Source organism: Aphis gossypii, chromosome 2 (genome assembly GCF_020184175.1).
Source record: "Aphis gossypii isolate Hap1 chromosome 2, ASM2018417v2, whole genome shotgun sequence".
NCBI lineage: Eukaryota > Metazoa > Arthropoda > Insecta > Hemiptera > Aphididae > Aphis > Aphis gossypii.
This window is the reverse complement of record NC_065531.1, coordinates 51,057,522-51,084,812: the sequence shown is the minus strand read 5'-3', so window position 1 is coordinate 51,084,812 and position 27,291 is coordinate 51,057,522. Positions and strand designations below refer to the sequence as shown.

Sequence of the window (27,291 nt, the reverse complement as noted above, 5' to 3'; positions counted from 1 at the left end):
AATATGGGTAAGTTAAATAAATATTTTTTTGCTGGTTATTGGGGCTTCAGTGTTGTAATGCCTAGGGGCGAGAAATGAGAATTGACAGTCCGTCTTTGAGTACGAGAATACGAAATTATACGACAGGAGTATCGTGTGGTATCGGCATTTGGCCCTAAGATAATAAAACAGTTTATCATTCCTTATTGTCGTTATTATATAGTAATATTTAACTCAGTAGGTAGTCAATATACCCAATATTTGTGACTACAAAGTACAAACTGGTTTTCATATTTTGTTGTTCATAATTTTTTGGGCAAACGAATTGTAAATTTTAGAAATACATCGCAAACAACTAATAAAAGTCTCCACACACTTGACTAATATTTGGTGTTGGTGGTTACTTGCCATGCCGTCGGATCGGCATATTTGTACAATTATTTGTCACTGGTGCCAAATATATGCCCCTCCCCTAGCATTTTCCCACCGACTGTTTTTAGCGTTGTAGGACATTTTCCCCACTTTTTTTTAAGTTTACTATTTGATAATACATCTAATATTATTTATTATTTAATAAGAAATTAGTTTTTTTTTATATAAAATATGCATTTTTTTCATAAATATAATAAATAATAGATGAATATATTTTTGATCGATTCAACTACCTACTATTGAAACAATAAAATAATACAAATAATTAAAATAGTTTCTAAATAAAATATAATAGTACTAGTATACTGTATTATCAGACATTAGCTAGTAAAATTGAAATCTAAAATTGTATCTAAAATCCGATCAGTTGCTGGGTTGTCAAAAACTAGGTATCTTAATAATTATTTGATTTAGACTATTAAGATGGTATAAGAACTCAGCATCCAAATATTTGGATGTTTATTGAAGCACTCCAAAAATCAAATTCAATAACATTAATTAATAAGTTATTAAAAATCAAAACTGGTACGGTTTTTGAAAATAAATAAATATGAACGAAGATTAAAAAATATGTGTTTAGATATAACAAAAGAATCGGAAATTATATGTTTTTTTTACAAAATATATCATTTTGCCATATTTTTTAACCTATAGATTAAAGTACATTATCTTATACATTTTGTATTACATTTATTATTATTTAATATTTATGAAAAAAAATGTTTAGTTATTACTTAATTATATTTTATATAAATATATAAAATTACATTTACAAATATAATTTAATATATTTATGAAAAAAAAAGTTTTAAAAATTGGGGGAAAATTGTTCGGTTACCATATATGTGACATTGTGACACTGTAATCGTACACTAACCAAATGAACAATTATTTGGCAAGTATACCATTCGTAGGAATCCAGCATTACATATCTTGCCTCGCAGTTAGTAAACAAAACGATTCGATCATTCCTCGTTTACTGACGTCATTATCGGAACAATCGTCGGCTGTAATGCCGTATGTTTCATATCACTTTAACGCCCTATAGTTTGTATTGTCAATATTAAAATAATAATAAATATTTTATACTTTCGTATTCATTTACATTTTTTGATTTTATATTATCTAATTAAAAATATCTTAATCATGTAATTAACCAACTACTTTATATATAGTTTGCATTCCAAATAAATAATATTTAATTTTTATAAATTAAAGCTATAATTTTGAATAAATATCCGATAAATTGTGTACTGTGTACATAACTTTTTAATATTGCTAGAAAAAGTAATTTAAATTACTATTATGTATTAATAATACAGAAGGGTGAATTAATTTTCAAAAAAATCATTGAAATTTGAAATATACCTAATCATTGTAATCCAGAATTCCAAACTTCCAGAGTAATCAGTAAACAGCGGTCGACTGGGTCCCGGCAGTGATGCCATTTCCATATTTCTCCCACTGCTGTTTTTCTAAAATTAAGAAAGGTGTCCTCGTCATAGATAATAAAGAATGGATAGGCCATTCGACCTTATCATACGTTCTCAAACAATTATGAATGTAGGTGCTTTTATTATTAATCCATATATATATATATATATATATCAGATTTTCAATAAGGGATAACCAAAAGTTGAGATAACAGGCACCTTTGTGAGACAGAAGATATCTGCTCTTTAGGAACGAGGAACCTAATGTTATAAGCATAGGCGTGGCCTATCCATTCTTTATTATCTATGGTCCTCGTAGATAATAAAAGATTTTTTTATTATCTATGGGTGTCCTTGATGTTGGTGATTATCAATATGAGTAATATATTTATTACTCATATTATCAGTTATATCAATGCCTATATATACCAATAGGCAACAATAGATGGTTTCAAACGCTTGTCAGTTTATTCAATGTGTTAAGTGACTTAAGTGTTTACTATCCAATATCCACTTTAAACTTGTATTATGTACTAGTTATTCGCATATTATTGTATCGTTCTGTAATTCTGCGTTCTGCTTAATAAGTAATAACTTCTCTGTACTCATAACTCATAAGTAAAGCATCAGTTTAAATATTTTACAAACTTCGTTTTTTTAAGGTTTATTCGATCAAATTAATAAATATAAATATGGCAAATCCACAAGTTAAAGTTCAATATAATCAGGTAGGTACTAAATACCTATTTTTATAATTCTTCATTTTATACAAATAGTTTAATAGTTATAAAGTTATAATTTTGGTATATACCTACTACCATTGATTATAAATACTATAGTATTTAAAGTATTTTTAGTCAGGGCTATTGTCTATGGCGTTTTGGACTTAGTTTAATTTTATATTTAATTGGAATAACGATTTTTTTTTAAAAAATTGACTTATTGGTTAATTATAAATTATAACCCTCATTAGGTAGTTAGGTACCTACAATTGTAGCAAATGCATATTTTTTTGATAAAATTATAGAAGATCAAAAGTAAGATATAACTTTGTTTCACACTTTCCTGATGTATGAGAAATTTTATTTTGCTAATTTATGCATATTTACATTTTGCTAATTAAGAGTTTTAAGTGCAAGTTGTAGGAATATTTATTATTTTTGTATAATATACGAAATAAACAATACCTATAACTTCAATAACAAAAACATGAATCCATTTTGTTTTTCAAAATTTTAAATATTTATTACTTTATCGGTTGTTATCACTTATCGCCATTATTTTCATTCATGGTTATTTTTAAAATAATATCGCATATAATATTAGATTAGGTACCGCCAAAAAATCATTTGTAAAAAAAAATTATAGTTGTTTATAAATATGGGTAAGTTAAATATATATTTTTGGCGCCAGTTTTTTAGTATTTTTTACCAGATGGTTTGATTAAATTAATAAAAAAAGAAACTAATATATAGGTATTCATACTCAATTATTCGATCTCTTCGACGAAAAAATATTCTGAAACCAAATTCTATTGGGCATACATGAAAACCGGTAAATATTTCTGAAATGTATAGTTTTTTTTTCAATACCTAAATAAATAAATAAATCACATCGAACTATTGAAGACTTATGGTCAAAGAATACATTTTTCATAGCACATTTGTGTTTTTTTTTAGTATACTACCCATGTAGAATGAGTATTACGATCATTGTATATGAATATGTTTTTATATTTAAATTTGTTGGTAAATTTTGTAAAGTACCTATTATAACTTTTTAACTCTTAAAGTAAATACCAACCACTAACCAGGTTCAATTTTGTAACAGAAACCAGTGCAGCTGCCCACCCTGTAAAAATTTGTGTCTACTTTAAATTGTTGATGAAAAATTGTTTTTATTTATTTAAAACTGATTATTGAGAGTAGGTTAGTGTAATGACGTGTAATATATAGTCGACATTTCGAGACCTTACTCGAACCTTGATAACTCGAAATTCTCGAAATCTCAAATAATTATTATTCCCTTTCAAATGATAATATATCACTTTATGTTTAAATAATCTTGTTAATTTGAAAATTAATTTGACAAATTTTCGATGTCTCGAATTTTTTTTATCCAAATTTAGTATCTAAGTACTAAAAATAGTTTAGCAAGGCGATTATTTTTTATTTATATGACTTATTTTGTAAAACCTGACCATTAGAGTCAACTAAATATTTGTAACTTCATACAACAGATTTCAGTTTAGTTTTATGTCGTTTGTTAAATGTTAGTTTAATCATTGTTCGTGTGTGTAACAGTGTTAATACAGTGGTTATTATGGCTTAAAATTAACAACATTATCACTTGCAGAAAAATTAACTTGCTTAAAATTATCGAAAAAGTTGAAAAGAAAAAACCTGAAATAGCCAAAGATTTTGTAATTTCAGCGAGTACATTGTCTACAATAATAAAAAATAAAGATATTATTTTAACAATCTATAATTTAAAATTAATAAATTAATAAATTAAATTTTAAACTTTATTTAAACCCGGCAACTTGGAAAAAAATGAAACTAGGAGAATACTCTGTTATAGAACTCTGTTTATTAAAATGGGTTCAACAATGTCTTGACAAAAAAATGAGAATGTAAGAAAACATTTTTTTTTATTTCTTTAATGTTAAAATTATTTAAAAATAAAAACATACTTTTTAAAAGTTTTTGATAACTCGAAATTTTTGGTAAGTCGATTTTCCCCCTTGTATTTTGAGTTATCGAGAGTCAACTGTAATACGTAAATTAATAATTGTTTTTGTTTTATACAATACCTTGTCAATAGTAATATTAAATTTATATCTTATATTATACTTCTATATTTTCATTATCAATAAAGCAGCGTCTAAAAAATTTTAATTTATTATAAACTAATTATTATAATATAAAAACATTATTTATCTAACTGAATTATAGAAGGTCAAGTAACCCATTTAAAATAATTTTACACACCCTGTGAAAAATTCCTGCGCACGCCTATGGGTTTTAATATTAATTTATTCGACTTACATCTTATAAATACATTATTAACAATAGATATTGAAATGAAGATATTAAAGAATTTTGATTGCTCTAAAAGGCGTTGACACACAAAAATAATTTTAAAAATAGACCTACATCAGTTTTGTAAATAATCAATATATTTATCAGTCATCACTCAGCCCAGAATTTTAAAAAAGTATTTTTTTAATATTTTACTAAAGCTTAGTAGGTGTAATGTGTATTTTAGTTAGCTAAATAGTATGATAAAATAATTATTATACATTTGACATGTTGGTTTTTTTCAAAAATAGTGACAACTTAATTTCTCTACTGTTTTAGATATTCATCAACAACAGTTTCGTCAACTCAGTAAGTGGAAAAACGTTTCCTACTATCAACCCGGCTAATAAAAAGATAATTATCAATGTTGCTGAAGGAGATAAAGTAAGACTACTGAATATTAACTATACATTAATAAATTCTATTTTATTCATTATAATTTACAATCGTCAATCAATAATATAATAAGATATATTATTATATTGAATCAGCCGAGTCAGGGTGATCAATATTTTTCATAAAAAATGTTATAATTTAATATAAATACATTTTATTATTAATTTATTAACATAAATTGATTATTTGGTTAGTGTGTTAAATTATGTCTAAATGTTTGATTATATTAAGTTCTGAAGATAAATACAACAGTTATATTAGTACAATGGCTTATCCGTGATTAGTAGATACCTAGTGGCAAGCGGCTAGCACCAATAGGTATCCATTATTTATATAATTATGTCTTAATAGTTATAACTTATAAAAACAAGCGCACGATGTATGCACTTGCATACCTAGCTGTCTAAGAGCACACATTTTTTATTTGGAAAATTACCCATCCAAAATAACACTTTTTAGAAGAATAACAATAATTTCATATTTGTATAGGTAATAGGTATGATCGATATTTACGGTTAAATTATGTTGTAATAATTATGAAATTATAACATTTTTAATAAACAGATATTTGTATTTTAATTTAACAAAAAAGGTAAGTGAGTGGTAACAGGTTTGGCGTCTTGTGTACAGACTGTACATTAGTTAGGTAATAGGTATCGAGTAGGTGCAAGCCAGATTGAGCCATCGAGCTACTTAGAAAATCTCGATGAGTCGGTTAGGAGTGTTTGGATGTTTGGTCGGATTATAATTTTTTCTAATAGTGTTACATAAGTACAAACATTAGTAGAAAATATAATAGAATTGAAAAATTAAATCGTACAATAGGTAGCTTTAGCTGTAAACAAACATTTTAAATGTCTGTAAGCCGATATTCGATTACTTATTGCTTACCTTGCTTGAAAAGTTTTTATAAATTTCCAACTATACAAAATTCCTGTTTTTCCTTAATTTTTTGTTTGTTTCTCTCGATTATAAAAAAGTACTGAGAAATGGGAATGTTTAATTTTGACCTTTTTAAAATACAAATTAGATTCAATTTGTTATCTTAAAGAACTTAAACCATCCTCAAAAGTTAAAATTGAACTGTTTTATCGTTTACTTATGGTGTACATCATGTCAAACTCAAAGTATCAAGTGGGCTAAATATATTGGATAGTTTACTACGAGGGCCGCACATAAAAATTTAATGAAAAAAAAATATTTTATACAAAATTTTTCTATTTTATTCTTTACGTTTACGAAAACAGTAGGTATAAAAAGAAAACAAAAATACGAAAAAACAACTACCTACAAAAAAATTTACACTAATATTAAAAAAAAACCATTTTGTTTAATTAAGAGAAAGGTGGCTATATTTGGCATCTCTTTTCTCCCACCAACTTTTCAATTTCAAGAGCAATATTATAGACAGTCAATTTTAATACTGAATTTAGATGTGTGTCAGTTAATCTTGATCTAACGGGTTATTAATCACTAATGAAAATAGTTGCTCACAATCACACATTGAAGTACCTACTACTAAACATAGAAATAATTTTACTTGCGAATTTAAAAGTTTCTACATATTGTACTAGCACAAATTTGTAAAAATCAGGTACACCCCCTCATTAAATATGTTTTTTAAATTTAAATAATTTTCAATCTCGATATTTTATTATGTTAATTTTATTTTTATTTTTTTAACCAATTAAAATTGGTAACCGTGGGCCGCAAAAAAATGAGTTAAGAGCCGCGTGTTTGACATGCTTGGTGTACATATTGGTACATAAAAAAACACACACATCGACACTTCATTGTAAAATTAATATATACATTCATCAGTTCACTTAGAATCTAAAATGTGTTTTTATTTTTTGATATAAAAAATTCTAAAAACCTTCAGCATTTTAAATAAGAAGGAATAGGTAATATATTATAATAGTTTATTTTTAGGCATTGATATTTTTGGGGAGCAGACCTATGCAATTCTATAATTTTATTAATCTATAATATAAGTCCGTATTGGAAAACATATTTTATCAGCTCTAAATTCCACGCGCCTATAAAATTACTAACGAATTATGCAAATACAAATTTTTAAAATAATGGACATTATTGTATATTACTATATCATGATTCATGAGTCCTTAACCTTGTAGCCTGACTGCAGCTTACTAGTTAAATTACAATATAATTTAATTATACTTATGATTTATTTTATAAATGCATATACATGTTATTCACTTATAAATAAAAATATAACTATATTATGTCTTTATAAGTACTTTTGTAATAACTTTTAACTAAAGACTATTACAGAATAAAAACACGATAATATTTTATTTATTTTTATTTGTATATTTTATTAATTTATATAACCATATAACTAAGAATAGTTTTATTTAAGACATTAATATATATATATAATTTATAGATAAATTAAAATGAACTAAAAGAAAAATTATGAATTATCTTGTTTTATTGTAGGAGGATGTAGATTTGGCAGTTAATGCGGCAAGGGCTGCATTTCAACCAAATTCTGAATGGCGTACAATGAACGCATCTGCTCGAGGGCAATTGATCTATAAATTTGCAGAATTGTTAAAAAAAAACACAATCGATTTAGCAAATTTAGAATCTTTAGACAATGGCAAACCATATAATAGCTCTGAATTAGATGTAAAGTTGGCTGTTTCAATTCTTCAATATTATGCTGGATTTGCTGATAAAATTCACGGAAAAACTATACCATCGGGTAGATAAATGCGATAATGTCTAATTATTTTTATATCGTTGATCCAAATTATTTAAAATACTAATTAATTTGTTTATACTTCAATATCTAGAGATTTAATTTTAATTTTATTATAAATAAAATGGTTTTAAATATTTGTGATTATGTCATTATGAATCAGTTATGCGGCATAACCTTTATGCGGTCTAAAAGACAAAATGTTCCTGTAAATCGGCACAATATTTTTTCTCTATCTCTAACCCATGCACAAAATAGATAAAATACATTCAATATTTTTTCTTATGGTTTTTGAGACATTTGCGTACCTAATCATAGAATAGATTCATCCGATATCCGCTGTATAAATTAAAGAAAATAATATTTTCGAGGGTTTTGCACACTAGGTATCTTTTTTTTTTTAATAATGCCTCAAACAAGTTTAACATGCCTATATTTTCATGTAAATTCTTTTTTTTCAAAGTCAAATTTAAAGTTTAATGATAAATAAAGCCAATAGGTATCTAGGTATGCCAAATTAGCTTTCGTAAATATTATTATAAATAATTGAATTTACTTAGATTGCTCAAAAAAATATAAATATAATTTTGTACAGGAATATTTTCTGTTCTTAGGGGTTTTTATAATAAGTTATCAAATACAATAAACCTACCTACGTATAAAGGTTAAAATATTTAATGCTGTTATATGTATCATAGAAATACTTAAAGATTGAACATTTGTGACTTTAATATTCAATAATTTTTGAAAAAGTTGCAACTTTAACTTACACTTTTATCAGTTATAATTTGTTAAAATATTTAAATACATATTATTTTTATAGATGGACCATATTTTACATTCACTAAATGCCAACCTGTTGGGGTAGTCGGATCAATTATACCATGGAACTATCCAACTGTTATAGCTGTAGGAAAATTGGCACCAGCACTTGCTACCGGATGTACTGTTGTATTAAAGCCAGCTGAACAAACTCCTCTTACTGCTTTGTATTTAGCTGCACTATCAAAAGAGGTAAAATATATACAATATACATACATATTATATGCATAATTACTATATATTTCATATGAGTTACATAAAGTATTTCAACTTCTTAGGCTGGATTTCCCAATGGAGTCATTAACATTATACCTGGTTATGGTCCAACTGCGGGTAAAGCTATAGCTAGCCATCCAGATATAAATAAAGTGACCTTTACTGGATCGACAGAAGTAAATATTAATCAATATTAATCTGTTTTTATGATTTAAATTCAATACATTTGTGTTTAAATAAGGTTGGAAAATTAATCATGGAAGAAGCTGCCAAGTCTAATTTAAAACGTGTATCATTAGAATTAGGTGGTAAAAGTCCTCTGGTAATTTTCGATGATTTTGATGGTAAACATTTAAAAAATTGTTTTGTGAATTACTAATTTAAGATTACATATTATAGGTAATATTATACTATAATATATATTATTATTATTCACAGTTGATGAGGCTGTTAAGATTGCTCATGATTCTGTATTTGTTAACATGGGTCAAAATTGTTGTGCTGCTTCTAGAACATTTGTTCAAGAAAATATTTATGATACATTTGTAAAAAAAGCTGCAAAATTGGCATCTGGTAAGAAAGTTGGAGACCAATTTGATGCCAATGCAGAAATATGGCCTTTAGTAAGATTTTAAATTAACAATATTTATTACCCATACTTTTTTTCAAACTTAAATAACTTTAATAAATCTTTTAAAATTATTATACTAAATATTATTTTACTTAATTACATTATTAGGTAAGCGAAGAACAGTACAACAAAGTTTTGAGTATGATCGAATCTGGTAAAAAGGAAGGTGCCAAATTAGAAGCTGGTGGGTCTAACGTTGGTGACACGGGTTATTATGTTTACCCTACTGTATTCTCAAACGTGACTGATAATATGAAAATTGCTAGAGAAGAAGTAAATATAGAAATTTATATACTGATTTTAACTGTTGTTTTTAACTGATAATATTAATTAATGTACCTACTTTGTATATACACCTAAGTATTAAGTACTATTTATAAAAAGGATATTGTGTTAATAACATATTAATTTTTCAGATATTTGGACCAGTTCAGCAAATCATTAAATTCAAAACTTTAGATGAAGTGATAAATCGGGCAAATAACACTAAATATGGATTAGCTGCTGGAATATTAACTAAAAATATGGATACTGCAATGAAGTATATGGAAAATGTTAATGCTGGTTCAGTTTGGTAATTATAACAATAGGTATTTTTAGATAAGGTGATTTTGGTTTTGACGGTCTTCCGATCTAGAGTGAATAATATACTTAATCATCACTTTTTAATAAATTCAAATTTAAGTAGAACATTTTTAAAAAGAAATTATTTTAATATACAGACTACCATTATGTACTTTTGAATATTTATTATAAGACTATCCTAATCAAAGTATTTAGAAAATGATAGTATTAATATTTGGTGAACATTTTAAATAGTTACGGTGACTTGTTTTAGAATTACAAAGAAATATCTATATTGAGGAAAAAATATAAATAGTTACTTCATGGGTAAATATCTATAATGTAAAAATGTATACTTTAAGCATTCTTAAAAAACTAATATGAATTACATTAAATATTCTTACATTTTTTTTATTATAGATAAAAAAGCTTATGTAGAATCTTCTATTTAAAAATAAATTTTTTTATGAATTTCTAATTATAAAATAATTCTGAAATTTTTTGACAAAATTCTTATAAAAATTATTTTGATCATGTATTTTTGATATTAATGCATTGGTAAATAAAAACTTTATGTAGAAACCTTGTATAAACCTAAAATTTAACAATAACTGGAAATTTCAAATGTCTACAAATAGGTAGCACAAGAATAATTAAAATATTTTAATTATATACTTAAAATGTTGATAAATAGAATTTTGTGACTCCTCAAATCATTTTTTTACTGTAAAATGATAATACATAAAAAAATTAATACACATCATTATAAAATTAACACATTTATGATTTATTACAACTGCGCTTAATCTAAAATATAATTTGTTAAATGTTCATAATTAATTACAGGATTAACAGTTACCTTGTCTTCGCAGCGCAAATCCCATTTGGTGGATTTAATCAGTCTGGAATTGGCAGAGAATAGTAAGAATTAAAAGTTAGACTTTTTTTTTCAAATTATTAATATTAAACAATTTTTGTGTTTACAGTGGAGAAGATGGTTTAAAGGAGTACTTGGAAATTAAATCTATCTCAATCAAACAATAAGTTTCATACAAAAATAAATAAATAATTATATATCATTACTCCTATGTAATTTAAATATTACTTTTTTTTTTTTTATTAATAAAAACAAATATTTTTATTAAATAAAACCAACAATATCATTGCATTTTTTTATTGTTTATAAGTTGAACTATTTAAGTACTGATTGATATGATCTATAATAAAATACTGAAATAAAAATTCTTAATATAGTTTATTATTGAAATTTAGCTGATATCTATTAATATGGATAGGAATTACTAAGGGACAGTTGGTTCCATGTCTTAAATCAATAGTTATCTAATCACTAGTACTTATTGTATTATATATATATATGTAATTAATGTTGGGATGTAAGGGTTTCATATAGTTATACACATTGATACTTCAATTTAGTCAATAAGTAATACTATAGTACTGTATTAGGTAGGTTAGTATAAATCATGATTTGTTATTTTGATACATCGATATTGAGTGTTCAATTTAAATTATGAATAACATCTACAGCCATGACTTATGAATTTAAATTATTGATGAAAAAATCTAAAAGTATAAAGTGTAAATTTGTATATTTTTGATTTCAAGTAAATACTTATTTGTTTTAAATTTACATAATATATATTTAATATTTTGATAACAAAATAATTGATCAATGTCTACATTTTTGCGAGTCAAATTAAAAATTTTTTTAGTTCAATCATCGATCGTCAAAAAGTTGATTTTAACTAAATATTCATGATCAATAGCCAATAGGTAATTAGATTATGACAACTTTTTATGGAACAGCAGTGTGCGGTAGTATTGAAAGCTGGGTAAGTGCCCAAAAAAAAAAATCCGTTACTTATAAAGTTATAAAGGTAAATTATTTAGGGTTTAGGTAAATAAAAAAAAGTTCTTTTATAATGTATAGTATTTATTTTCCTATTTATAAATAAAATCCATTTGTCTAACTTAATCATAAAAATTTGAACCTTTTTTTATTTTTATTAATAAAATATTATAAAATTATTATAATATTGTGAACAAAAAAAAAAACTCAAGTATCAAAAGTTTGGTATCAGAACAAGTATTTAAAAGTACTTGATGTAGCACTTCCAACTGCTGCGTAAAATTGTGGTCACCCCATCCAACTGTACTCGAACTCAACCATATATACTATACAAAATACGAGTCAAGTAATAATAGAAGTCCAAAGCGCTTCTGTCTATATATTGCATACTTATAAAACCTTAATTTATTAATTTTCTTACAAATTACTATAAAATTATAATAAATACAATGAAGTATAATAACTGATGAATATTATTATATCTAAAATAAAAAAACTTATATTGCTTATTGATACAATTAATTAAATAAATTTATTTTTTTATTTTTTGAGCGGGTATGCGACGCTTACTTCATCTGCTCTAACCACACACCACTGTTATGGAACATACTTTTTACATTTTTACCAAATAATTTGTTACAGCCTTTATTAGTATTTTAATTAGATTAAATTATATGATTAATGAGTATGAATATATTTTATATTGAATGTGTGAGGGAAGCAACTAGCAATAAAAAAAGCTGTAGTTCTTGTCTATTATAAACATTTTTTTGTTCTTTTTTTATCACCCCAAAGACTAGAATATACTTTATCAACTAATAAACATAATAATTCAGTTAATTAATACCTATAACACTAACAATAAACTTTTGAAATCATTTAAACATACATGGATATCGTCATATCGATAATACTTTGATATAATATAAATATAAAAATTCAATTTTTTTTTTATTAAAAATTTCTTTTTACAATTTGTGCTACAAAGTATAATAATATGTAAATTGTAAAATGAAAAGAATACACAACAATGATATATATGAAGAGGGAGACCACCTAGTGATAGAAGCCCAATGTTAATTTTTTTTTTTTTTTAACGGTTGGTTGATCGTTAATCAATACATTAAATCTCGACACTATTTTCAAGATGACATGTAAAAATATTATTGATGTGTATCATATTTTATTTTATCAATTATTTACATATTAAATATATTAAAGGATATTAGTTCTTTAAATTTTGTATTGAATTTTGAATATATTTCAGAATCATAGAACAGTATTTTTTAAATTTGAGTACTCTAATAATATTTTAACAGTTATTAAAGTAAAATTATATAGTTTTAATGTAAAAGCATACAACAATAACAAGCAATGTAATATTTATTTTTGGATAATTCACAATTTTTTTTCTGGATTATGTGTATTATACTACGTTAAATTAATTAAATGATTTATAATTATTCAATTGGTGGTACTCCCAATTCTTCATCAGTCCATTCCGAAGAATCAGGATATTCAAAATCTCCCTATAAAGATACAAATCACACAATAAATAAGTTTTATTACAAAATAATACCATATTATGTTGGAAATACTTACAAGTAAATGTTCAGGTTCAGAGTAACATTTGTATAAAACATATGCAAGAACTATTCCCATAGCAACGTCTGCAATAGTATTATTCCTTTTATCCTTTGCAGTAAATGGTATTTGATCACGATAATGAAAATCATAATGTAAATCCAAAACATAGCTAAAAAAAAAATCAACAAGTATAATATTTACATTAAACTATGATTCAGGAATAACAATAAAACATTACAATTTATGATATAGTTGACGATTTACCAGTGGTGTAAATATAAAATTTGGCTCCACTTAAAGAGCCTTTCTCTTTTTTGGAATAAACATAAAATAAAAATGTAATTTTATATGTCGAATGGGGTATTTTATAAGTCCATTATAGCAGTTTAAATTTTACTTAACAAGCTTTTAAATGTGCAAAGCAGTCAATAATCTGCATAATGTCCATGAGTATTGCTTCTCTTATTTTTTTTTAAATTTTAACACAAATATTTTTTGTAAATGACAAAAAAAAAGAACAGTATTCAGAAAGGCTTCCTGAACTCAGAACTTGAGAAACAAACATAGCCGCAATCTCATATTTATGCCTCAGCAATTTATTATCCAACGCGGCCGTCCACACGACGTCCTAAATCTTTAATCTACTATTGTATTATGTAAATATTGTCTTATATTTTATTATATTTATTATCCGTCTATGTTTCACAATCTTATCCTAATCAGTATATTTTAAACCATAGTTTTAACTATTTATACCAAATTTTGATCTAATTTATAAATTGTTAAAAAATAATTAATTTCTTTACACCTAAGTTTAGATGATGTCAAATGTCAGGAAAACTTTAAATTAATAAAAAAAAAAAAAAAAAAAAAAGCAATTTAGGTATTAAGTAATAATTATTTAATAAAAATTACTTAGTAATTATTACTAACATTTTTAAAAATAAGATAACATAATATTATGTCATTATATTTATACTTTTGATGTTTTTAACTAGTTTTAGTAACTTTAGTTGTCTACAACTGAATACCTATGTATATTACATTTTTTAATTCCTAAATTTATCAAAACAAGTAACTATGTTTTATAACAAAAACAAATTGGTAACAATACTACCTAAAATGTTTCAAAGCTTGCCCAACAGATCATTTTTACATATTTATGTGTTACAGTGATTAGTATAATTAATGTTGTACATACTCGGAGTTCAACGATTCTCGCGGGGCTACCGACTTGGTCCGTGCAGATGACACATGTAGAGGTCGAATCTGTTTTAATAAGCACACATTCCTGGGAACAGCTTTTTTTAACAAACTTAAACTGCTCATGGTTTCGAGTGATGAATGACAAAAAGATCAGACACACGTACAAATTTCAGACAACGAAAAATGAATTCACAGTTTTGGCTGTTTTAATCTGTACTCTATCGTCTGTATTTCTGTATCACAGAAACATACTATTTACTTAATGTAGGTATTATGGATGGGTACAGTTTGGCCTCGTGATAAGAGTTCGACCCAGTGATAAGGAATTTAAGGTTATTAGGATTAATTAGGAGTTGTTTAATCGTGGTACTCTGCTGCTTAATATGTTCTCTAAACATTATCATTTTATCAATAATAGCCATTCGATTAAATACATAATACATTTTTAACAATACATTTTTTTAACGTAAAGGTATATTATTGAGTATTATATAAAAAGTAAAAACGTTAATTTATAATCTGGTGTTTTGGTGATCAGTTACTATCTTGCTTCGTATTTGCGTCTTCGCGATAGACATAATAACCACGAATTAAGATATCTTAATTCGTGATTGTAAGTTATAACCCAGCTACCTATCTGAGCTATCACCATTCATCTTTAATGAGCATGACTAAATAGTAAATTCTAAAACCAAAACTTATAAAATAATTTTCCATGTCCTCCTTATCGGCATCAGACTCGGTTTTGGTGAAAGAACTATTTGTTTCTTCAAAAACACCTGTACAGGTAATTATAATTTATAGTTTGTACTAAACACTTAGTATGTAGTTATGAAAAGAGGATTACAAAAACCAACACTTAACCAATAGGTAGAAGAATATTTGTTTTTTGAATGATTTTAATGCAACTTTTTGGTTTATTTTTATCTGATACTTAATTGAATTAAATCTTTCATATTATGCCTATTCATTAATTGAAAAGTTAATTAACAAAATATTTAACAATAATTTCTATATTGTTCAAGGATTTTTACTTAAAATAAGAAAATGTATTAAAATAATACCTATTGACAGGGTTGTATCAAAGAGGGGGGGGGGGCTATGGCTCCGGGCCGCAAGTTAAAAGGGGCCACAATGTGTCAACTCATTTTTTTATATGTATAAAAATGGCGTAAAATAAATAAAATATTTTAATTTATATATACTATACTACAATATGAAATTATACTTTACTTATTTTAATTAATATTTATTAGAAATGAATATAATATGCCTCATCAAATGTAATAGCCCCCCTTTTACTATGACCATCATTTGGCCCTACCTTTTGTTAGTTGCTTATTATTAAGTTTAATGTATAAACACTTACAATTTATAATTATACAAAAAAATGTTGTTCACTTAAAGAAATAATTGTTGTACATTAAATTTGCATAAGTTTTAAATATCCTTTAGTTATATTACCAACGCTATTTAATTTTGTACAACCCATAGCCATAGCTAAAGTTGTATAACTGATATATTCTTATTTAGTACAGTAATTGTTATGGTAAAGTTATTATTTAATTGTTTAAATTGTGTGAACCTTACATATGTTAATTTAATTAGTGTACATTTAAAATCACGAACCAGAATAAAAAGAAATTATTTTTTAAATTATGAACTTACTTTTTGGTTTTAGTTATTAAATTTAAAATTTTTTAGTGTCATTTAACACGAGCTGCCAAACATCTAGAATTAGATAATTCGGTTTTAATATTAAATGGTCTTGGAAAAGCCATCAATACAACAATTGATGTAGCATTGAAACTTCAGGAAAAATTTCACAACACAATTAAATTGGATATACAAACATCTACAGCAGATATTAAAGGTATATGTTGATATCTTTTATATGCTCATCATTCACATAATTACTTATTCTATTTTTGTATTAAATATATACTTACATGTATATTTTTTTAGATATTTTGGAGCCATTAAATGAAGATGATGATTATGAAGCAAGAACACGTTCATTATCTTCTATACATATAAAAATTACCAAGTAAAATGTTATTTGCATTGCAAGAGTTGGTGAGATGGCTGGGGCTGACAGTGTTCGAAATGTTGGTGCATCTTATTGCCCTGTTGATATTTACCATTTTTTTAGCACTGCGTTTGGATGATGTTGCTTTTGCATCGACTTCACCTGGTTCATACGATATATGGATAGTGTTTTCGCCTTTATTTGTAGCAGATGCACTATGCACATATTTTAATATCATCGTTTTGATACGTCTTTACATTGAAGGTCACATTAAAGAAGCTATTGCAAGGACTATATGGTCATCAGCCTTATTATTTGTGTGGGCTTTATTTAAAGTATTACTCTGTAGAAGACTAGCAGGGCTTTCAAATCTGGATTATTCAGAAATTATGTCTCCTATATTTCTTGTGTTACAACTCATTGCAATACGTGCGTGTCAGCTACATTAATAACATAAAATATATACTTTTGTAAATTTAAAATTTAAATAAACCATTTTTTTTACACTACTCTTGTTGTTTTTTTTTTGATAAATCTCAATACTATATTTTAATATATTACAGTTAAAGTCTTATTGTGTTTTTATTTTTTAGTTATGAAGCAATAGACTTTTCTAGGAACAATATTACTTATAATTTATTCTTAAAAACTATTTTTTATGTTTATTATTTTTTTGAAAATAATTCTTAATAACATGCTCAATATTATTTTAGGAACTTGAAAAAATGTTGGCAGTTTTCGACTTTGATCACACAATAATTGATGGCAATTCTGATGTAGAGGCTATTGGTTTAATAAACCCTACCAGTCTTATTCCGGACAGAAAAATTTTTCCAAATAATTGGACTCAATACATGCAACGAATATTTGATGTACTAAAAACTAATGAAATTCTAGCTGAACAAATAATAAATGTTGTAACCTCAATGAGACCCAATTATGGTATGCCAAAGTTAATGAGAGCACTTAATGAAAATAATTTTGATGTTATTGTGGCATCTGATTCAAATTCATTATTTATTTACAACTGGTTGAAACATAATAAGTTGACAGATGTAGTTTCATGTATTTATACAAATCCAGCAACAATTGTTGATAATACCATTAAAATTGAACCTTACACTGTTCAAACCAAGTGCGAATGGTGTAATACAAATATGTGTAAAGGAGCTATTGTGGAGGAACATGTGTTAAATATTAATAAAAAATATGATAAAGTATTATATTTCGGTGATGGTCACAATGACTTGTGTCCAGTTTTGAAATTGACTAAAAATGATATTGTATTTCCAAGATTAGGTTACATTTTGGATAACTTGCTGAAGACTCACACAACACCAGCAAAAGTAATGCCATGGTGTTCAGGTGAATATATTTATGAGTTCTTAAAGTCTACTAAGTTAATTTCAACTTAGATCAATGTATAAGACTGTTTTCCAATTGTTACTAGCATAGTTAACTTTTGCAAGTACTTATTATTACGTACAAATTATATTTAATGTATTTATAACTTTTTATAATGTATTACAAATAATGATGTAAAAATACTGATTTTACGATGTATTATATTTATATATACAAATTGTTTTCTTCTTTCAACAATATGGGATTATCCACTCTAATTCTATACCTTCTTAGGGAACATTTTTTTCTTAACATATACCAGTTTTTTCCACGCCATTTTATCTTCTGTCTTCTACTTTTTTTCTTTTCTTCAATATTTGAATAACTACTCATATTGCTTTTGATGAGATACCTCAACTCTCCTTTTAATATAGATATAAAATAAAAAAAAACAATATTTTATTATTTTGAAATAAGTGTATTGTAATTATATATATTTTTTAAATGTTTTAAATGTATGTGATTGAACTGATACATTGAGTTATGAAAAAAAATTGAGAATCTATGATTCATAGGTATATGAGTGGCATTTCAGTAATCCTTATATATCCCGGTATTTATCTATTTATTTATGATTTAATGTTATACAAGAAAATAAATAATTTCATAAGATCGTATTTAAGAATAATATTCAAAGCTTAAATAATTTTATAAGATTTTATAAATTGATGGAGATAGGATTTATTAAGGTGATTACTGATCATACAAAATTCGGAAGAGATATTTCATTTACCAGACTATCATAATATTAGTAAATAAACAGATAGATAAATGGTAATAACATTGACTATACTGTTTATAATCAATGGTAATAACTAATAAATTGTTTTATTCAAATTATTTTTATTAATCTTGAGAATAAGTTGAACAAATCTAACTGCTTTGATAGACCTTTTTCTTTAACAATACTTACTTAAATTGTAATTATATTTTGTTATACATTTGCGTGAAGTTAGGAGGTTTATTTATTTAAAATAAACTGCATAATTATTTAATAAAAAAAAGTGTATTGATTGGTAGTGGTAAAGGTCATATACAATATACTAAAGAAAAAAAACATATTGTAAATTGAACAATTTTATTTATTATTATCTACCTATTAACGTATCAAATTTTAACAATAAATTCAACACAAAAAGTGAATAATAATGGTTTATTAAACTATTTTTAAAATATATCATTTGATTCTTCAATCAAGATGGCGGTGTAGAAGTTCTAATCAGTTGAGCTAAAAATAAAATAAAAATTTATTACTATTTAAATTATTTTGAGTTAAATATAATATAGTGTACAGTTATCAAAATATGTATTATTTAGTATTCTCTACATTTTATAAGATAATATTCTAATATACTTATTATAATATTTTATTAATAAATAAATTAAAAAAAAAAACCTATGATGAAATTTGAAAAATAGGGGACTATTGAAATAAATAAATAATGTAAAGATTAACAATAAAATTACAACATATCATATTTAATGATAAAAATGTCTTAATGTAAAACCTAATTAATGAAAAAAAATGCATAATATTTTAAAAACAGCTTACAACTAAAATATATACATACACTATACATATAATATTAAATAAGCTATAACATTTTAAAAATTACTTATTATTGTTGAGAATATAACAATCTATTTGCAATTATATTTGTATTGTATGTGTTATATCATACGGAAATGTATCATGCATGGGTTTCTGGCACTTGTTGCAAATAAAATGTAAACATTTTACATATATTTTGTTTTTGGAGAATAATATATTTATATGAATTAAATATAAACTAATATTATTTGTTATGTGTTAAACAATAGTAAAGAAATAATTATATTGAAAAAATCAAAATTATACCAACATAAAATTAAAAATATGGTACATGCAATAACATGCAAGAATTTGTACATCATCAAATCAGAATAGCACCACATGTTGCCATCAACAAATCTCACTACAAAAATGTTACTTTTGACTAAGATTTTAATTTAATAGAAAATCCTTTATTTTCATAATTTATCTGATTTGTATATACATAAATAATTTGTTTGGTGGAGATGATTAAACATTTCTATTGTGCTGTAGTCTAGATATTTTAAATAATTTTAAGCAATTCTAATCACATTTAGAGCTATTTATGTAATCTCTATGTAATATTATTTTTATTTTTATTAAATATAATATTTCATTGATTGTGTTGTTATCTTGACTTATTGTTAAGCAATATAGGTTTTAGATTTGGAGCATTGTATAATTGTAAGTTATGTTATTGTTAAAGAGCACACAACAACAAAAATTAAAATTCTTTACATATTTTTGAATGTAAAATTATTGTAAAAAAAATATTATTTTAGGGTATTAAAAAATTTAGAATAGTTAGGTGACATCATTGGGGCCTACTCAAAGTAATAGCTTAACCTATGAGTGTAAAAGTTCTTTGTTTAGCACAACGATTTACCTACCTAAAAATTTTATTTTTAAGATTTAATTTACTCATAAATATGTGATCCTGTGTTATAAATAATAATTATTAAAAATTAAAGAGATATTTAAAAAACTAAACATTATTTTTAAATTCTGATACTTGTATCGTCTTAAACACATAAAATCGCACATTTATATGTCAAGTAAAATTCAAAAATAAAATAAAATCACATATTTTTTTAATTCCTCATATTTCATTAAATAATATGAGGAGAAATCATCAACTTATATAATTTTTCTTAGAATTGAACGCTTTTTCAAATGAAAAATACTAATTTTTCATGTTTTGTGCTCTTTTAAGATGTATAAAGATGTTTTTCAAATTAACAAAAGAAACCAATTTTTACTTACAATGTGGTCTTGGTATTCGCAGAGCTTCATTATCATTAATTTTTACTTCATAGTTTTGATCTCTGTGAGTGTATTCAACAATTAATACTTTGTCTTCTCCAATACATGGGTCATAAAATCCAGGCAATTGGCACTAAAATATAGTTTTTACAGAAATGTATAAATTAAATGTAACACGGGTTAATATCTTTTCAGTCTGATTTTATTTTTTATTTACATGTGTGTAATAAATACAAATATATTTTAATTATGATATTATTCTTAGCAATAAGATAATTGTTAGAAACTAATGATATATTTATCTTTAAATATTATAATAGCCTATCTTGGAGACCAGAAAAGAATGTCAATGATATATTACTTCTATATGCCACATGCACTATAATATTTAAATCAGTTTATTATAGTATTTGTGGCTACATGGTTTGAATTATCAACATAATATAATCAATTTTTTTTTTTTGTTTTTTATTATTTACAATTTATATTAAATAATACAATAAGTAAATTCGATCAAAAGAGAAAAATGACATATGGAAGCAGTGCTCGACTTGGCAAAATTAAAGTAGGGGGACTTTGTAAACTTTTAAAAAAAGAGCGTCCCCATTACTTTTTAAACATAACTGAGCCGTGGAGGCTACGCCCCCACACCCCTTATTCTCCCTCTTTAAACATATAAAAAATATTTATAAATTATCAATTACAAAAAAAAATTACTGTAAATATTATATTGTATTTTATAGTTATACCTTTATTACATGTAACAACAAATTTAAAAGTAACTAAATAAAAAAGTGGGCAAGTGAGTACCGCTCTGCTGTACATTAGGTGCCGTATGGATCATTATTATATATTATAGGAGTGTTAAATTTGAATACAATGATAGTTATCATTGTATACGAAAAACGATTCTGAACGAAGATGATTTGTCAGCCTAGGATATAATTTCTAGTGGTTGGTAAAAAAGGTGGTTTAAAAAAACCAGCTTATATTAAAAAATATTTTGAAAATTAAATCACGTAAAGAAAACGCAAATCTTAATAACTGGTAAAATTTTCAAGTATCTACGACTTATACTTTTTGAAAAATAACAAATATTTAAAATCGTTTGAGGATAAATCGTTATCGTTACGCTATTTCGTTAAAATTTAAAATTCAAACGCACTTAAAATTTTTCCTATAATGATGCTTCGAGTTTTCTCTATAGATACTTGAAGGTAAACTTATGTAAAACTTAGTGTTGTATTTTTAATCCTTAGTTATAAACACAAAAATTTTTATGATTTTTCAACTTCAAATATTTCGCAAATATACATAATTTTGACGAATTTTTGTCAAAATTTGAACTTCAAATGCTAATAAAAAAAAATTGTGCCTATGTATTCTTATAATTTTTTAATCACTATAAGAATAACATATGAGGAACTTTGTATTAAATTTTCAAGTATTTTGATAGGGCCAAAAAAATGTTATCGACACTTCAAAAATATTTTTTCAGAAAAATTGAAAATTTCAGTTGTCTATAAATAGCTCAAAAAAAGTCAAAATATTTTGAAATTTAAATCACGTAAAGAAAACGCGAATCTTAATAACTGGTAAAATTTTCAAGTATCTACGACTTATACTTTTTGAATAATAACAAATATCAAAAATCGTTTGAGGCTAAACTGTTATTTAACGCGGTTTTTGTAAAAATTTAAATTTCAAACACTCATAAAAATTTTTTGTCTGAATCCGGTAGAGTTTTTTTTACAGATATTTGAAGAAAAATGTATGGAGAACCTTGTACCAAATTTTCAAAACTTAGTTATAAAAGAAAAAAATTTTATGATTTTTCAACTTCAAAATTACTTGCAAATTTTCGCGTTTTCGACAGATTTCGTAAAAATTTGAACTAAAAACGCTTATAAAAAAAAATTGTGACTAACGATTTTTAATTTTTTTTAGCTACATTAAAAACAACTCATAAGGAACCTTGTATTAAATTTTCAAAACTTTTTGGTCATCCAAAAATTTTTTATCGACACTTTAAAAAAAATTTCTCAAAAAAATAGAAAATTTCAGTGGTCTATAAATAACTCAAAAAAAGTCAAAATTTTTTGAAAATTTAACTATATACGGATACTACTGACATTAACATTTGGTGAAAATTTCAAGTATTTTCAGTAATTAGTTTTTGAATTACAACCATAAAAAAAAATCGATTTGGTCGAAAACTGGTTTTGCGTAAAAATTGCCGTTTTTCCGTCATTTTTTTTTTGTTTTTCTCGATTTTTTTGAAAACTGTTGGAAAATGTTAACTTTTTACCTCTATAATGCACCAAGGATATTCACTTTTACATCGGAAACCACCCCCATTGTTTGAAATTGGAGCATTATTTCGACTAGTTATGCTGTACACAGACACAAAAAAAAAAAAAAAAAAAAAAAAAAACACACATCATTGTAAAATCAATACATTCATCACTTCGTTCAGAATCTAAAAACAATCCATTAACTACTTATTTAAATAGTTCCATAAATTATTATCAATAAATAAATTGTCAAAATTATGATGTTATCTCATGCATTTTGATAAAATTGCAGAATAATGCAGCGTGCCAGCATTCCGTACATTCTCCTTATAAATATAAGAAGAGGTACACTTAAATTTCTGAAAAATTAGTTGGGGTACTCCGTCCCTCCCCAAATCGAGCACTGTATGGAAGACATGAGTAGAGAAAATATCTATTGACATTATTCTATAAATATAATATATACATAAGTAAATTAACTAAAAATTGAGTTCGAGAATTGATTTTTTTTTATATATATAAATTTAAATATGAATAATAATAAAATTAAAATATCTCGAGACCGTTATATTTTCAGTTGACAGGTTGTATTGAGTAGGTCTAAAGAGAAATTAAAACATTATATAGTTTATTTTGGAATTATTTGCAGAGTTTATAAACTAGAATGGAAATAGTTTTTATGTCAAAAACCTATTACTAAAAAGAAATGTTACTTAAACATTAAAAGAGAAGCTTTTATTTTACATAACATATTTGATTTAAAATTATGATTTTTGAAAATAAGTTATTGAAAAGTAGACATCTTTTTTCAAATTCTTTTGCACAATAGATATAATTTTATTTTATTTATAAATCCTGTTTAAGTATTTTTATTATTCTTATTCAAATTATAGTTATTATTTTAATTTGTTAGTATTACATTTTTATTACAAAAACCAAATACTTTTGGGGGTGTTAGAACACCCAAAACACCCCCCTGTGTACTACCCTGGATGGTCACATTTAATTAAATTACCAAATTCATTAATCGTTTAAAATATTATCAATATTGAAGAAAGTTTAACACAGAGGACTAGTTAGACAGAGGACTATATTCATTACTGGAAAAATTTTATCAATGGTTTATCAAGTTCATAAGCAAATGTATAAAAAAATTAAAATAATTTGTTATTTTAGTGGTCTCTGACATTATTTTATAATAAATATCTCAATAATTACTTTTGTAGTGGAGTGAAGTATTAATTGTGAATCTTTAACTAAACACTGCAATGGAACTGTTACATCAATAATGTTTGGTTGCAATGTATCACTATTATCAAATGACTGCACAGATTGATTTATTAGTTCAGCATTACCATACTTTGCAAATATAATAATTAAACCACGTTTTTCAGTCTCTTCCCTCACTATTCTTTCCATTGTGGCCATCATTAAATTGATAGCTGACAATGCTTCTTGACGTAGTTCTGCCATTCTAAAAACACAAAAAAAAAAATATATATATATATAAAAAAAATAACCTAACTTATATCCAACCTTTTTTTATTAATTTCACGCTGTTTGTTAATTTCTCGATTTTTATAATCCTTCATTATTGGATCCAAAATAACATTTTTTGCAACAAACCAGGAAACTATAGGTACAAAGGTTGCGTAAAATATTGGAGGTGTAATTATATCATGACTTAGAAGAATTGGAAAAATATATGTTTGACTAGCTCTTACAAACCTAAAATTAATTTGTAAAATTTACTTAGTATAATAAATAATCACTCATAGTTTAATAAAACTAATAGTTTACTTTATTTTAAGTGTAACTCCATTTATTACATCAATTTGGACAGTAGCTGCGAATGTATTTAGTTTAGATACTTTTTTTTCAACTCCATATTCAAGTTTAGAATTCAAAACACCAGCTCTAAAAATAAAAGAGGAAAAAAATTTTAATTTAATTTTTGTTGTACAATGTACAAGACTTATTTATACCTTGCATAAATTCTTAATAACAAATCTTGTTCGATAAATTTCCAAGTATATAACACACTTATAGCTGGAGCAAGTCCAATTTCTAGTTTACACATACAGTAACTTCTTTCAGTATTATGCTCTACTTCAGTTGACAAACTAGTATGTTTAATCGATGTTAAACGACCACCAAGAGAAATATAACCAGTGGTTCGGGCACCTAAACTTGTACCTAACAACACTCTGCCAATAGGTTTTAATGTACCACTCGACAAATCGTTTAAACTTCCTTCAACTGTTCCAAATATTGTTTTTGTTATCATTCTAAAGTAAAAATTGTGTATAAAATGGAGCAATAGAATAATTATTATAAATAAAATATAGTTACTTGAATATTTTAGCACCCACGTGTAGACCATTTCCAGCAGTAACATCATATTTAACCCATCCATTGGTACTCAAAAGTCTTTTATAGCTACTAGATACTAAAGTTATTTAAAATAATTAATTTTCCTGACTAATTTTTATATATTTTATTGATTATATTATAAATATAATATATATTTGATAGTATACCTGAACCTGAACGCGATGATAAATTACCACTAAGCACAATTGTGTCACGTAAAGTAATTGGTGCTTCAGTAGACATTGACATAGACATTGACGATACTTCAATGGTAGGTATATAAATATAACTATCGTCTCTAAATTAATAAATTAGTTAGTCAACATATTCATTTGGAGAGGAGGAAGACATTACTCATTGTCAAAATCTAAGTATTGGTTGGGTTCAAAAATATCAGTAGCATCAATTTTAGCAATAAATACACCTCTAGCATTTGTTCGAAGTCTTAACATTCTTTCTTCTCGATCCCTACCGGATAATTAATAAGATGATAATGTTATGATAATCTATGTTCATTGTTATATTTATTTTTATGATTTCTACCTGGCTAACGCTTCGTATTCTTCTCGAATTTCTTGTGGGGTTTTTGTTCGATGAACAATTTCCCATCCCTCGGTTTTTAAGCCTTTTACCCCAACACAGTCATAGATTGCCCTTTGATGAGGGTCTTTCAAAACTAGAAAAAAATGTACATTTAAAAATAAAATAAAACTGAAAAGCAACACAATGGCGGTGTTATACCTTCATAAGCCTTTTGAGTTTTGTTGAATAATATTTCAGCCTCTTTTTTCTTGTTTTCATCCACATGTTTATCAGGATGATAGATCTTACTTAATCGTCGATAAGCATATGTAATCTCTTCTGGCGATGCCTATAATATTCAGAATTAAAAAGCTGCGGAATATATGGGTATTAATTAACTGACTAACAGATTTGGGCAGATTCAATACTGAGTAATAGTCTTCTTCTAGAAAATCGTTTTCAGAATTGGAGTCCATGATCGCGACAATTAAAGACTGGAATACAAACAATACTAACGTTGACCAATAATATTGTGGTTCATATTTTTAAAACTATATTAGACTAAACGTATCGTATATGCATAATGATTAACTCTAGAAACAAAACAATCTCAAAAATATTAATTAATAAAAAACTTAAAAATTGTATTACATTATGAAATAATTTTTTTTTTTTTTAAATGATAACAGTTTTCCAATCGTTTCAATTCGGTCTTGTCGTATTAAGATTTATATTGTTTTTAAGGTTATCATGGAAAAATCAAATTTCAAATTTTGTCGACGGCGGCATACCTATTCGATGGTGCAATCATAGATATAATAATAAATAGGTACATCTGTGGGCGCCGCGCAAACGTTTGGTTGGTGTTGCGATGAAGACCTTCGAC

General features: G+C 25.3%; 5 protein-coding genes across 7 annotated transcripts; 3 read left to right on the top strand and 2 right to left on the bottom strand.

The window, feature by feature from the left end:
- The first annotated feature begins 2,277 nt into the window (after positions 1-2,277).
- Positions 2,278-11,452, top strand: LOC114125573 (aldehyde dehydrogenase-like). Of its 3 annotated transcripts, none has more exons than XR_007603762.1 (11): positions 2,278-2,572; positions 5,204-5,308; positions 7,787-8,054; positions 8,875-9,065; positions 9,152-9,265; positions 9,331-9,433; positions 9,528-9,712; positions 9,829-9,993; positions 10,137-10,310; positions 11,131-11,205; positions 11,271-11,442. XR_007603762.1 is itself a non-coding variant. In XM_050199516.1 (11 exons), exons 1-11 carry the CDS (start codon positions 2,537-2,539, stop codon positions 11,326-11,328), a joined length of 1,458 nt encoding a protein of 485 aa, XP_050055473.1. In that variant the 5' UTR covers positions 2,278-2,536; the 3' UTR covers positions 11,329-11,452. The 3 variants fall into 3 exon arrangements, 2 of the variants coding, with proteins under 2 accessions (XP_050055473.1, XP_050055474.1); XM_050199516.1 differs by having other exon boundaries at positions 10,137-10,294; positions 11,271-11,452; XM_050199517.1 differs by lacking the exon at positions 11,271-11,442 and having other exon boundaries at positions 10,137-10,294; positions 11,131-11,206.
- A 2,067-nt stretch (positions 11,453-13,519) lies between these two features.
- LOC114125556 (uncharacterized) lies at positions 13,520-15,219 on the bottom strand. Its single transcript, XM_027989258.2, has 3 exons — positions 14,943-15,219; positions 13,757-13,910; positions 13,520-13,683 (listed from the first exon to the last, which is right to left on the bottom strand). Exons 1-3 carry the CDS (start codon positions 15,068-15,070, stop codon positions 13,615-13,617), a joined length of 351 nt encoding a protein of 116 aa, XP_027845059.1. The 5' UTR covers positions 15,071-15,219; the 3' UTR covers positions 13,520-13,614.
- A 105-nt stretch (positions 15,220-15,324) lies between these two features.
- On the top strand, positions 15,325-18,558 carry LOC114125555 (probable phosphatase phospho2). The gene is made up of 2 exons (XM_027989256.2): positions 15,325-15,734; positions 17,690-18,558. The coding sequence occupies exons 1-2, from the start codon at positions 15,663-15,665 to the stop codon at positions 18,389-18,391; spliced, it is 774 nt and encodes a 257-aa protein (XP_027845057.1). The 5' UTR covers positions 15,325-15,662; the 3' UTR covers positions 18,392-18,558.
- LOC126548824 (transmembrane protein 203) lies at positions 16,652-17,485 on the top strand. Its single transcript, XM_050199519.1, has 2 exons — positions 16,652-16,820; positions 16,913-17,485. The coding sequence occupies exon 2, from the start codon at positions 17,000-17,002 to the stop codon at positions 17,423-17,425; it is 426 nt and encodes a 141-aa protein (XP_050055476.1). The 5' UTR covers positions 16,652-16,820; positions 16,913-16,999; the 3' UTR covers positions 17,426-17,485.
- Positions 18,559-19,441: 883 nt separating the features above from the next.
- LOC114125543 (dnaJ homolog subfamily C member 11) lies at positions 19,442-27,092 on the bottom strand. The gene is made up of 12 exons (XM_027989237.2): positions 26,813-27,092; positions 26,625-26,754; positions 26,427-26,559; positions 26,238-26,351; positions 26,051-26,181; positions 25,863-25,959; positions 25,496-25,798; positions 25,311-25,427; positions 25,047-25,238; positions 24,729-24,984; positions 21,217-21,349; positions 19,442-19,608 (listed from the first exon to the last, which is right to left on the bottom strand). Exons 1-12 carry the CDS (start codon positions 26,879-26,881, stop codon positions 19,574-19,576), a joined length of 1,710 nt encoding a protein of 569 aa, XP_027845038.1. The 5' UTR covers positions 26,882-27,092; the 3' UTR covers positions 19,442-19,573.
- Positions 27,093-27,291: the final 199 nt, after the last annotated feature.